The 13,742-nt window shown below is 46.4% G+C and overlaps 1 protein-coding gene across 19 annotated transcripts in view; it reads right to left on the reverse strand.

Annotated features, from left to right (window-relative positions):
• The window catches only part of MYO9A (myosin IXA), a 475,076-nt gene that overhangs the window by 161,687 nt on the left and 299,647 nt on the right, over window positions 1-13,742 (reverse strand). For all 19 annotated transcript variants that reach the window (XM_065558506.1, XM_065558508.1, XM_024103989.3 and 16 more), the window contains one exon: window positions 3,035-3,151. In XM_065558506.1, the coding sequence (XP_065414578.1) occupies window positions 3,035-3,151 (117 nt within the window). The remainder of the gene's footprint in view (window positions 1-3,034; window positions 3,152-13,742) is intronic.

Raw genomic sequence — 13,742 nt, forward strand, 5'->3', positions numbered from 1 at the left:
TGTGCGGAGGTGCAGGGCAGAAGGCTGGGTGTTGGGGGGAGGTCAGGGTAGAAGGCTGGGAGGGGTGTGGGGATGCAGGGCAGAAGGCTAGGTGTTTGGGGGGAGGTCAGGGCAGAGGACTGGGTTGTGTGTGGAGGTGCAAGGCAGAAGGCTGGGTGTTGGGGGCGACTCGAGGTCAGGACAGAGGGCTGGAGGGTGTGGGGGGTGCAGGGCAGAAGGCTGGGTGTTGGGGGGACTCGAGGTCAGGGCAGAGGGCTGGGGGGGTGGAGGTGCAGGGCAGAAGACTGGGCGTTGCGGGGAGGTCAGGACAGAGGGCTGGGAGGGGTGTGGAGGTGCAGGGCAAAAGGCTGGGCGTTGCGGGGAGGTCAGGGCAGAGGACTGGGTTGTGTGTGGAGGTGCAGGGCAGAAGGCTGGGTGTTGGGGGCGACTCGAGGTCAGGACAGAGGGCTGGGTGTGTGTGGAGGTGCAGGGCAAAAGGCTGGGTGTGGGGAGGGTTCAGGGCAGAAGGCTGGGTGTGGGGAGGGTTCAGGGCAGAAGGCTGGGTGTTGGGGGTGACTCGAGGTCAGGACAGAGGGCTGGAGGATGTGGGGTGTGCAGGGAAGAAGACTGGGTGTTGGAGGTGACTCGAGGTCAGGGCAGAGGGCTGGGTGGTGTGTGGAGGTGCAGGGCAGAAGGTTGGGTGTTGGGGGGAGGTCAGGGCAGAAGGCTGGGAGGGGTGTGGGGGTGCAGGGCAGAAGGCTGGGTGTTGGGGGGAGGTCAGGGCAGAGGGCTGGGTGTGTGTGGCGGTGCAGGGCAGAAGGCTGGATGTTGGGGGGAGGTCAGGGCAGAGGGCTGGGTGGTGGTGGGGACTCGAGGTCAGGGCAGAGGGCTGGGGTGTGTGAAGGTGCAGGGCAGAAGGCTGGGTGTTGGGGGCGACTCGAGGTCAGGGCAGAGGGCTGGGGTGTGTGTGGAGGTGCAGGGCAGAAGGCTGGGGTGCTCGGCTAGTGGGGGTGCTCCCAGCCCCCTGACCTGAGCAGCTCATGGCAGGGGGCTGGGAGGGATATGCCCTGTTCCACCCACTTCCCTGTTCCTACCTCTCTCTGCTTGCTCTACGGAGCTGCGTGCAGGCTGCCATTCTTTCCCCTCCCTCTCGCAAGAGCCATCGCAGGCAGGGAGAGGGAGGAGGAGGGGCAGAGGGGCCGGAATGCACCAAGCTGTGGGAAGAAGCGGGAGAGGAGGGAAGCTTGACTGTTGCAGGACCAAGCTTCTGCCTCCTGCCCCCGCAGGGGAGAGCGGTGGGGCCGGACCCCCCCCCCCCCCACCGCTCTCCCCTGCGGGAGCAGGAGGCAGAAACTTGGTCCTGCCACAGCCAAGTTTCCCTTCTCCTCCGCTTCTTCCCCCAGCGTGGCGCTTTCCAGCCCCTCCACCCCCTCCTCCTCCTCTCAGTGGGCAGCAGCGTGCCACTCAGAATCGGCTCGCGTGCCGTAGGTTGCCGACCCCTGGCATAGGCTTTCCTGGGCTAGAACCCACTTCATCAGATGCATGAAGTGAAAAATACAGGAGCAGGTATAAATACATGAAAGGATGGGGTTTGCTTTACCAAGTGTGAGGTCAGTCTAACAAGATAAATCAATTAACAGCAGGATACCAAGGGAGGAAAAATAACTTTTGAAGTGGTAAGAGAGTGGCCCATTACAGACAGTTGACAAGAAGGTGTGAGTAACAGGAGGGATAAATTAGTACTGGAGAAATTAAGTTTACAAATTGATACCGGACATTCTCTATGCAAAAGAATAAATGGACACAAATCTGACATCAGGAATCATAACATTCAAAAGCCAGTAGGAGAACACTTCAATCTCCCTGGTCACTCAATAACAGACCTAAAAGTGGCAATTCTTCAACAAAAAAACTTCAAAAACAGACTCCAACGTGAAGCTGCAGAACTGGAATTAATTTGCAAACTGGACACCATCAGATTAGGCCTGAATAAAGACTGGGAGTGGTTGTGTCATTACAAAACCTAAACTTAATTTTCTCAATACTAATTTATCCCTACTATTACTCACACTTTCTTGTCAACTGTCTGTAATGGGCCACTCTCTTACGACTTCAAAAGTTATTTTTCCTCCCTTGGTATCCTGCTGTTCATTGATTTATCTCGTTAGACTGATCTCACAGTTGGTAAAGCAACCCGCATCCTTTCATGTATTTATACCTGCGCCTGTATTTTTTCACTTTATGCATCTGATGAAGTGGGTTCTAGCCCATGAAAGCTTATGCCCAAATAAATCTGTTAGTCTAAGGTGCCACAAGGACTCCTCATTGTTTTCACTCTAACATGGTAACACTCTGTTAAAGAGAGCTCTGATTGTATTACTGTATAATGTTTCTCTAAACTCAAGCTCACCATTGTAATGATTATTGTATGGTCTCTAATATTTACATGGCAAGGATCTGTAAAAATCTTAAAACTTCCTAAATAAATAAAAACAAATAAATAAATATAGTTAAAAATACACCCACCCACACCCTTAGCTTTCAATAAATATTCAAGAGTCAGGGCCTCTTTAGGGCAGAAGAAAATATGTATGTACTGTTCTTTAAATCAAAGTAGAGCAACCCCATTAACAATGCCTTCAAGCAGTATTCACACATCTAGCCTCTTTTGATTTCCTTCTCAACAATATAGGGTGCTATCATTCTGCAGCACCCTTTTAAATGCATGGAGATTGGCATTCCTTTTCAGGGGCACATGTCTTTTTGCGTCCAATACAAAACCTCTCCCTATCACAAGTCACTTCAAGGCCTAAAATTCTCGACACAATTCATGACACGTTAAAATCTGCCCTCGACTCACAAAACATCACTTTAAAAAAGACAAAATTATGTGCTCATTCTTGAAATGTTAACAGTAATGCTGTGCAAGAAAATTTTACTTCCTTTGCCAGACAATTTGCCATCAATTGTTTGGGTAATGTTTTACCCTGTAGTTATACATTTTACAAGAGGAAGTTTTCAGCCTGACAAGCTGGCAGGAGAATCCAGATGTTACCTTGGTGCTTTCCTCCACATCCTTTGTATTCAAAAGTGCATGATTAATTCGAAAAACTATCCAATCAAACAAGGCGCTGTACAATGATTTAGCCATGGAATTCCGCACAGTCACAGCCTAGAAAAAATGAAAATAATGATTAGAAATAATTAATTACCTGCATTAAAACTGGTTTACGTAATAATAAAGAAGTTGTGTGTCCAACATCCATCTTTATTTTAGAGAAAACTTTTATCTTCACTATGTGCTCCACTGCTCCTGAAGCACTTTGTGATTTGTCTTCATTACCAGTCTATTCAACCAAGCCTGAACTATGCCCCCTGAATTTGGCTGGTTTTACTCTGGTGGATGATACAGGAGACCAGCTCAAAGAATACAATAAATGAGACAGATGAGATCTGAGCCTTGATGGAATCACTCAGCTTCCTGAATACCTAAAACCTGCTGGCTCCAATGCCGGGAGTTGCAAATCACACTTATAAGATCCATCTACACTGCATACTTCTTGTGTGCAAAGTACATACACGGTTAGCATTGCTAGCACAGCTATAAACAGCATAGATGGGGAGGTACTGCTTAGGTGAGTAAAGACATGCCTGAAGCCTCTGAGTATCTACCCAGGTATATACCCTATATGGCTCTCTACAGCCCAAGCACTGCCTCCCCTATCTGCATTGCTATTTTTAGCCGTGTAGTATCCTGCTGCCTTCCTGCTGTTGGAGCCTTTCCCCACCACTGGGAGAGACTCCAGCAGCGGGGAACCAGTGTGGACACTGCTTGCTTTTCACTGCGACATCTAGTTAGACATACTCTACATGCTACCAACATTGGCCTGCAGAGTAGACATAGCCATATGCAGGTTTACTGCTCTTCAAACAGCCATCACAGAATAAAGAATAATACTTCTTTAGAAATACCATCCAAGTCGGGATGTTCTTTCATCCGTGTCGCAAGAGATTTCACTTGACTGACAATGGTTAAAAAGCAAGACAGAACTAAGATATCAATATGTAGCTTGTTTTTTCCAAAAACATATGCTCTCTGAAACAGATACTTAGGTACTGGGCAGGAAAGGAATCGATAATTCACACTTTGAGGTCCTACTGACATTAACAACCCGCTGAAGCTATTTTGGCACTCAGTTTACAATTCCCTGGCTTGAATTATTACCTTGCCATTTATTCAAAGGCTACTGTATATGTTAATTACTTTAAATGTTATGAAGCGATTGGTGACTGTGGCATTAACTCAGAGCTGTTTTTAGCTATGGTGCAAGAAAGAATGAATATCAAGCTCTTCTGGTGATGGAGATAGTCTCTCACATCAACAGGAGATTCAGAAACACCCATTTTAATCAAAAGCCTTAAACTATAACTGTAATTGCTAGCTATTATACACAGCACTGCAATGGTTCACACTGAGTGAACTTTCAGAATACAGCACTGAGCATAAATGGGATATATTTCTTTTCAAGCAGGCAATGAAAGTTCTGTCTCAATTTAACAGATAGGAGAGAGAAGTTATTCAAAGAATTTACTGTTTGCCTGTGTCATACTTCTTACCTTCCTCCTGTTCTCTACATAGAGATCTATGTCCAAAAGTTTGGAAGGATAAACTCACCTTCACTCAACCCAACTCCAGCCAGGGTGCGTTACAAGAGTGGCCTCATTTCACCAAGACAGTAATCAAAAGAAGAAAGATCGCAGTGTGAGATCACTGGATTTTCATTACTGTTTCAATGGAAGCTACCTGTTTTTTCCTCAAGTACTTTATAGCAACTTCTTTCACCATAGCCATGTGCTCTTGGGCCAACGGTGAACTCTTACTTGCAGTCAGCCAGGGCCTCTCTCTCACCCATCAGATGGCATTTATGAAACCAAGAACATCACCCCCAGATACTGACAGCAATGCAGTTACATTAGATTTGTACTGGTGTAAATGAGAGCAGATTTGGCCCTATATATTTCTCAGAAACAGGTGGAGGCTGGGGTTTTGCAGAAATTTCTGATTTGTCCTCTGTGGGCCTTGTGAGAGGCAAGGGATTGAAGAAAAGTTCTTATACACACTTTTCTAAAGTATGCTGAGGATGAAACAGAGAGAGGGACATCCTCCTACAGAGCATCAATGATGCATGGGTAAAGGAAGTTCTGTATTGGGAAGACAAATAGTTGTAAATGATGCAATTTACAGGCCTCACTGCCAATTTTTGGAATAGAGGTTATTTTTGTATGTAGACACACACGTGCATACAAGTCTATTAGAAAGAACTGCATATATTTTACATAAAAATGGGATGTGACCATATATTTGCCCATTAGTACGGAAGTTACAGCTATTTCTAAATTTTATGGAAGATATGTCCTGTGAGTCTTTAGAAGGATAACCAACCTCTTAGTGGAGAACCTCTGAGTTAAATCTACTAGGCCTCATAACTTTGCTAGGAAATTCTTCCATTTTAGAAGCATTGTTTTGTTTTCACACACACACACACACACACACACACACCTTTTCATGTCAGTTTTCCCCACTGTATATGAAAAATGAATCAAGTGTCAAAAGAGGGAGAACCACAACAAATCCAGATGGATTACTAACGGTGGTCATGAACTGTATGGGTACATCACACAGTAGTTTTTTTAACAGGAAAATCTCAAGTGGCTTGCAGTATGAGAGAAAACACTAACTCTTAGATACAGTACAGGCTCATAAGTATCAGAATAGAAATGAACACATTTTTTATGAACCAGGCTCTTTATTTACATAACTGCCTTCGGGATCAGTCCTAATCCCTCACTCAATTTCACTCAGTTCATGTAAAGAGAGTAATGCCATTTAGAACAAACTTTCCCTCTTCCCCATAATTAGATAGCAAACTATATAATATAATGAGGCTTTTATTTAAAAGAAGGAAAGATTGCTGCTACTCTTTGAGCAGTGTGATTAAACAAGATTTGCCTACAGGATTTTTGGAATTTGCTTGGAGAACAAGTTTCCATTTCTTTTTTTACTTTATCACTTATTAATGTCAGATGTTCTCAATGCATTACTGTCTGCTACAGTGGAGACAGATGAAAGATTCCGTTATACTCCACAAGATCTCTGAAATCCAGAAGGACTAAAAGTAAAACTGTACTACAATTCATGACCTTTTGTCGGTCCTATTATTTTTAATCTATTCATCACAGCCATTTATGTATTGGGGTAACAACATAATCAAAGGATGGCAGAGTCAAGGAAGTTCAATGAGTCAGAAGAATTTCTTCATTTCAACTACACAAGTTATGTGTCACATTTAGGTTTGTCTCATTACAATTATAGACCTCCTATTCAGGAAAAGCACCTAATGAAGTGTGTAAGTCATTCCCCATGAAGTAACGCATTTAAAATACACACTTAAGTTGAAGCATATGCTTAATTCCACATTCTTAAGCAATCTTTCTGAATACAGGCATTACACATTTCAATATTCTTTTCTAGCTGAATTAATAACTGAACTTCCCCCGGCATGATTCCATTTAAATTGGTGGTGCAAGTGAATGTTGCTACTGACATGCATAGACTACAGAAAGTAACCACCTTTGTGATATCCAAAGGATGGCTACAGTGAAAATGTTCACATCTAGATTAATTCAGCGCCTTGATATTACAGCAAATGGCATGTTTTAATTATCTAAAAGAAAAACATATTTACAATATGGACGTTCTAACCACCATGCACCTTGATAATGAACTAATGTGACAAGGTGAGGGTGCGTGCATGTAGGGTTGTGTGTTACATGACAATGCTCTATGTTACATGCAGAAGATATTATTTGTACATGGCTTGTTGCCCGAGTACTCTTTTCCCTTAGTTTAACTGATTTTTAGCCCTGTTGCTTGAGTACAGATGTTTCTGCCAGTCTCTAACTCCATCACCCATCATACCGCTTTGCCACTTTTCTCAAACCCACAACCAGAAAACCAAAGAACTCTGCTTGCAGCTGCCTATCTCACTTCCACAAAAACAAATGGACTCTGAGTGGGTTCTTAATCTAGCTTCTTTATTTAGGGTTAATGCATCCACCACAACAAGCAATTCTGTTTGAGTCTGCCAGTGAATGTTTCATTAAAAAAGTTCTGCTTCATGTTATTCAGGGCCGGCTCTGGTTTTTTTGCCGCCCTAGGCAAAAAAGCCACCCGCCGCCCTCCCCCCCCACCGCGCAGCAGGGGAGGGCGCCGAGCCCGGCAGCGGGCCCGCAATCCCTGACTGGGCCGAAGCACTGGGGGGAGGGCGGCGAGCCCGCCGCAGCTCCACTCTCCCCGGCAGCCAGAGCGCTGGGACCAGGGCGGAGAGCCCGGGCGGGGCTCTGCTCTCTCCAGCCGCGAGCCCCCAGCAGCGGCAGTGAGCCCCCGGCGGCCAGTGCGCCGGGAGGATTGCGGAGAGCCCAGCTGGGGCTCTCCGCTCTCCCCGGCGGCCAGAGCGCCGGGAGGAGGGCGGCGAGCCCGGCCGGGGCTCTCCGCTCTCCCCGGCGGCAAAAGCGCCGGGAGGAGGGTGGCGAGCCCGCCGTGCCTTTCCACTCTCCCCGACCGGCCGGAGCGCCGCGGGGAGGGCGGTGAGCCCGGCTGGGGCCCCACTCTCCCCCAGCGGCCGGGGGGAGGGCGGCGAGCCCAGTCACGGCCCCGCTCTCGGGCCGGAGCGCCCCGCCACACCGCCCCCCTCCAGGCGCCGCCCCAAGCACATGCTTGGTGGGCTGGTGCCTGGAGCCAGCCCTGATGTTATGAGTCAGCTTCTGTAATCCACAGCCTCTTGTCTGTTTTGGATGTCTTGCTATGTAATCACTACACAAAATGTGTAATTTAATGTCACTAAGAAAACTATGTAAAAAAATAAATTAGTAACATGAAAATAATACGGTACATACGGTGCCAAAGCAATCCTTCTGGGATCAAGAAAGCACAGCAACTGCTTATTGATTCAAAAAGCAGAGTAGATTAAACACATTTTAATTCAGTGATCCATGACATATGCTAAAGAGACATGCTTTAATCAATAGGTTTCCTGCATTTAAAGACTAACTTTGTGAAGAAATTTTTTTTTTATTCCTGGCAGGGCTGGTAGTACTCCTTATTAAGGTTGCCCAACACTTCCCATAAGACAAGACCCTGTTTTCAGTTGCTTATAAACGTTGCCAAACTAACCATTTGGGCTCAATTTTTTCATGATAGGTGTCTGCCTCAGGGTGAAGGCTTTTGGTTTAGTTTTTTTCAAAATTTCAGCCAAAACAGTCCAAGTGCTTCTGAGAATGAGGCTAGGAAAAAATACATTGTTTTCCCATGTTAAACTCTTTAGTGTTCTTTGAAATGCTCTAGCACCGCCATAGTTTGGAGCAAGGATTTGAAATTTGGCAAAGGGGTGGCCTTTGTGTGAGGGATGTGTGTTCACCATTCTAGAAAGAAAGTACCCAAATTTGGCCAAATTATAAGCTTCTGAAAAACTGTGATTCACACATGCTCAGTAGAGACTTGCTAGAGCTTAACAGCTAAAATCTTAGAAGATTCTGTCCTAACTGAGCAAGCTCAAGCCTCTCAAAGCTCCTAATGCTGACCAGACAGCATGTGCCATCCCCACAGAGTGACTGAGTCCAAGCATGGCTCCAGCCTATGGCTACAGAGATGAAGTTGGAGATCCCTGTACAGACTGTTCCCAAATGCTTGGGGCTGGGGCAGGGGCAGGCATTGGATCTGACAGTAGGTGGCTATTCAATCTGAATGAAGAGAGGAAAGGAGCCAAATCATGGGGGAGGGAAAGTAGTAGATTGGACTAAGGAGACTGGGAATGGTGGGTGGCAGAGGAGAAGAGAAACTGTGACAAGGAGTTTGAGGGGGATGACTGGAACTGGCTGGGTAAGGAGACTCAAAGCTGGGGGGTAGGGAGGATGGTTCTGGTGGCAATGGAAGAGGCAGGGACTGGGATCCAATTGGCTGGGGGGATGGGACACAGATTGGACAAGAAGCTGGAGGGAGGGGTGGAGACTGGGACTGGCGGGACAAAGGGAATGGGAAGACAAGGAGACGAACTACAAACCAGTGGGGAGGGAAACAGATTAGATGAGGACACCATGGAAGTAGACTGAGAGCCAGTGGTGGGAGGGGAGATGCAGATTGGACAAGAAGTCAGCAGTAGGGAATTGGGACTGGCTGGCAAGGAGAATGGGATGAGATGACTGAGGAGTGAAGACCAGCACTTGGTAGGCAAGGAGCCAGAGATAGAGAAGAGATAGGACTGGGACAGGGACAAGTTGAAGAGGAGGGAGCATAAGGGTTCAAGCTTGGGAAAAATGAGAAGATGAGTCTGTGCCCAATAGTGCACACTCCCCTCCAGAGCCTGGAATGGAGCCCAAGATTCCTGAATCTCACCACACCTCTGCTGTTAGCAAATATTTGTGAAACCCACTGGCACAATGTCCCATCATCCTCTAGTGCTGGTCCACAGAGAGTATGATAACCTGCTTTCAGTAAATAAGGCCTAAGACTACACATAGATCAATGAGGATAAAACAAAATTTTGAATAGTTGTTCATTAACTTCATACCACCCATTATATGCACTGAATGAGACAAGGGTTCTGGGGGAAAAATACTACATAAACATGTAATTAGAGACTAACAATATATATGAACAACGGGGCCAAATTAAGACTGCACAAGTAACCTGAATTCTGACATTTCCTAATTTTTGAGTGCTTGACTTTGCAACCTTCATATTCTTTTAACATAGCTTTTCATGTGTAATATTATAAGAAGTCAAATCTATTTGGAAGCAAGGTTACAGGAGCCTTACAACATCCCCTCTAAATCCCTGATAACTTCCTAGTCAAATACCCAGGTTTTTATCACCCTTCCAACTCTCCTTTTGTAAATGGAGAGGCAGGGGACTGGACTCGATGACCTCTCGAGGTCCCTTCCAGTCCTAGAATCTATGAAAAAAAAATCTACTCAAAGAGAGAGACTATGTCATGCAGCAGTTTAGTCACTTAAATTTTACCCCTTTGAACACCAAAAAAGTGGATTCCCATATTTCCATAAGAGTCTCATCTCCATGAATCTACCTCTGAACATGTGAATGTACCCCAGAAAGTTCCTGGTCTGTATTCAGTAACTTTTAGAAATAGACTAGGGAAGCAAGTCTTTTTTTTTTTTAAACCTCAGAGCTTTCGCCTGTGCTGTCATACTGTCATATAATTCTCCCTCAGTTGTCAACAGTAACATTCTGACTTGTATTTGAACTTGTATATGAGCATCTTTTGCTCAAACAAAACTGAGACTTCCTTTTCTATAATCGCACCAACTGCTGATATCCCCTTAACTTTCCAGATTCTGGCCCTTCCTCTGAAATGAGATGAGCTCCGGTAGATCCTTGCACTGAGCTCCATTGATGTCAATATTGACACGCTGCCTGGAGTGGCTCAGGAGCAACCTCAGGGCAGGCTGTTTAGAAGCAGGACACAAACCCCAAACTGGTTGTCAGTTCTATACTTACACTTCACCAACCCATGTATCAAATGTGAACTCCTCAGGCACTATAACAGCCTAAACGTGCAGCCACAGACAGTCCCCTTGGGTACTCCAGTCTATCTTGCCTGCCTTTGTAACAGCATTCTGGTTACTCCCAGTCCCAAAGGACTAGTCACTTACCCTGGGTCAATTGTACCTTAGATCTTACACCAAATATAATGCTTGTAGTTAATCTTATAAAAAATTAAGTAAAGATTTATTAACTAGGAAAAACAAATAAGTGTTTTTTTACAAGTTTAAAGCAAGCAAACATACACATACAAATGAGTTACAGTCTTTGGTTCCAAAAGGTAACATAAGCTGCTGTAATATGCAAGCTTTATAAGTCCTTTAGGATTAACCCAGGCCAAGCCCTGGGGATCTCCTGCTTATGCTTAGGGCATGGCTACACTTGCAGATGTAGAGCGCTTTGAGCTAAACCAGCCTTCGTAGAGTGCAGTAGGGAAAGCACTGTAATCTGTCCACACTGCCAGCTGCCAGCACACTGTCGTGGCCACATTAGCAGCTCTTGCAATGGCCACAGAGAGCAGAGCATTGTGGTAGCTATCCCAGCATGAAAGTGGCTGCAATGTGCTTTTCAAATGGGGGGTGGGGTGGGGTGGAGTGTGACAGGGAGGGTGTTGTATGTATGTGGGGGGAGAGAGAGTTGGTTTTTGGGGGGCTGAGAGCATGTCAGCATGCTGTCTTGTAAATTCAGACAGCAGCAGACCTCCCCCTCTCCCCCACCACCTCTCTCTCTCATACACAGCATTCCACAGTAATGGTTGCTTTGTCTCGGAGCAGATAAGCATGCCGGCTGTCAGAAACGGAGCTTTCAAAGGGCATATCCAAAACAATGACAAGAGTGGCCACTTGACTTAAGGGGATTATGGGACGTTTTCGGGGGCTGATCAAAGCGCAGTAATGGAACACCTCGTTCACACTGATGCGGGGGCACTCCAGCGGGGGGCGCATCAAACGTTATTCTACTCGCCGAGGTGGGGTACCAGGAGCACTCTAGTCGTGGAGTCAGAGCGCTCCACATGTCTTGCCAGTGTGGACTGGTAGTGAGCTAGTGCACCCGGGGCTCCTTTAACACGTTGTAACTCGCAAGTGTAGCCAAGCCCTTAGAAATCTTGCTCTCTCCAAATCCAAACAGCACAGAGACCCAGTTTCTTCCTGCCAGCAATTTTTATTCCCTTCCCCCATAGTTCAAGCTGACGGGACAAATCCTCATATACATCTCCTCTTCACGGGTGTGTGGTGGGGGAGCAATCAAAGTCTATTGTCCTCTGATGTTCCACAATGGTTGTCTGGTGTCCATGGGCCTTTTGTTGGTCAGGAGATAACACTTGCTGTGGCAAACTAGTATTTTACACTTCGTAAGCTTCTCTCCTGACTTTGGGGGTTTACAGTTTCAGGGTAAACATTTAAATATTACTTTATAGCATGGGTGTGACAGGGTGTATCTACCCTGCACTGGCCCACTGGGATTGATCACACACTGTGGGCTGAAGAGGTCATGCCCCCTTGCCCCTACTGGGCATACTCTAATTGGAAACAGGATATAAAAGGGAGCAACCCAGCTCAGTCTGGCTGAGGAGGAGAGCAGATGTATGTTGCAGGTTCCTACCACAGTGCTCCAGACTGCGGAGGCTGAAGATACGGAATCCAAGCTAGAACTCCCCTTTACTGTGGAGAATGAAAGGAGCAGGAGGTCGCTACTCCCAAGAGAACTGACTGAGCAGGAATTAAAGGTAGGAAGCGGCCCAGGGAATGTGAAGGTTGAAATGGGAAACTGAGCCTGAATCCAGGACTACTGGTTTCACAGGGGCCTGGGTTGGGACTCAGTGGAGAGGGGTGGGCCCGGGACCTCCTACAACTCCTGCACCTACTGCTGGATGCTGGCACCATAGGGCGGACATGACTGCCCAAGGACAGCCCTGAGGGCTCCAGCCGCTAGGCCGTGCTGCCCTGAGAGCAGGGGCAGCTGTAACAACGATAGCTACTAGGCCATTTGATTGGTCAATCCCCCACTATGCTTCCCCACAACCCAGCATCCTGTGACAGAGTACATCTACTCCATGACAAAGAGATACAGATATTATAAATGAGATTAATGCATGCAGCAATTTACAAGCATTTCATAAAGTCTAAACATTAAACACATTCTTATAACTCTAATGCACCAGTTCTCAAACTGTGGGGTCGAGACCTCAAAGTGGGTCATGACTCCATTTTAATGGGGTCACCAGGGTCAGCATTAGACTTGCTGGGAGCTGGAGCTGAAGATCAAGCCCAAGCCCCACCCCAACCCGGGGTGGCAGGGTTCAGGCTGCAGCCACCTTTCCCCCCACCTGGGGCAGCGGGACTCAGGCTGCAGTCCCTTCTCTCCCCACTCAGGCCGGCAGGGGTCGGGCTCTGCCCCTCCCAGCCCGCCCCCCCCCCAGTCATGTAGTAACTTTGTTGTCGGGGGGGGGGGGGTTCTCAATGGGGAATTAAATAAATGAACTGTTGCTAAATATAACTTCTCTCCCAGGCCATAAATAAAGCCAAAGAGGAAAGCCATGGGAGGAAAACATGGTTGTTAAATACATTCTCTCGCTAAATAAAATAAAGGTCCAATCTTTCAATTCAGTTCTGCTCTCAGACATTCAGGCCTCCTTTGTTCCCGCATATGGCATTTTATAAAATCAGCCACCACGCTTCCGTACACAGATGATTTTGCAAGATGAGCGGTGAGGGACGCCCTCATATCTGAAAGAAACCATTGCTTTTCATTCTGCTGATTCGGTTTTCTCCCCCTCAAGTGCCGTTTCAAACAGCATCATTGTTGCCGAAATGCCATTTAAAACAACAGCATTCTCAGAGCTCTTATTCAATGACCTGCCTTCTTGGCAGAGGCCCAGCTAACCTTTTATAGATATTTTCACATGATCTACTGGGAGAAAAAAGTCCCCAAGTGTGCAGTCTGTTAGCCCTATTAGTTTCAGTGCTTATATTGTTTACTAACTCAATACATGAAAAACAGCTTACTGTATGTCAAGTCTTAAGATAAAAAAGAATCTAGAAGTTTTTCCAACTGATGATGGGAGAAATAAGTTTGACAAATGAGGTGTGTGTGGCGGGGGGAATCCAGGCAACTACTTATTTTGAAGATTAAAGAGCAACAGGAT

The sequence above is a fragment of the Chrysemys picta genome, chromosome 10 (assembly GCF_011386835.1).
Source record: "Chrysemys picta bellii isolate R12L10 chromosome 10, ASM1138683v2, whole genome shotgun sequence".
NCBI lineage: Eukaryota > Metazoa > Chordata > Testudines > Emydidae > Chrysemys > Chrysemys picta.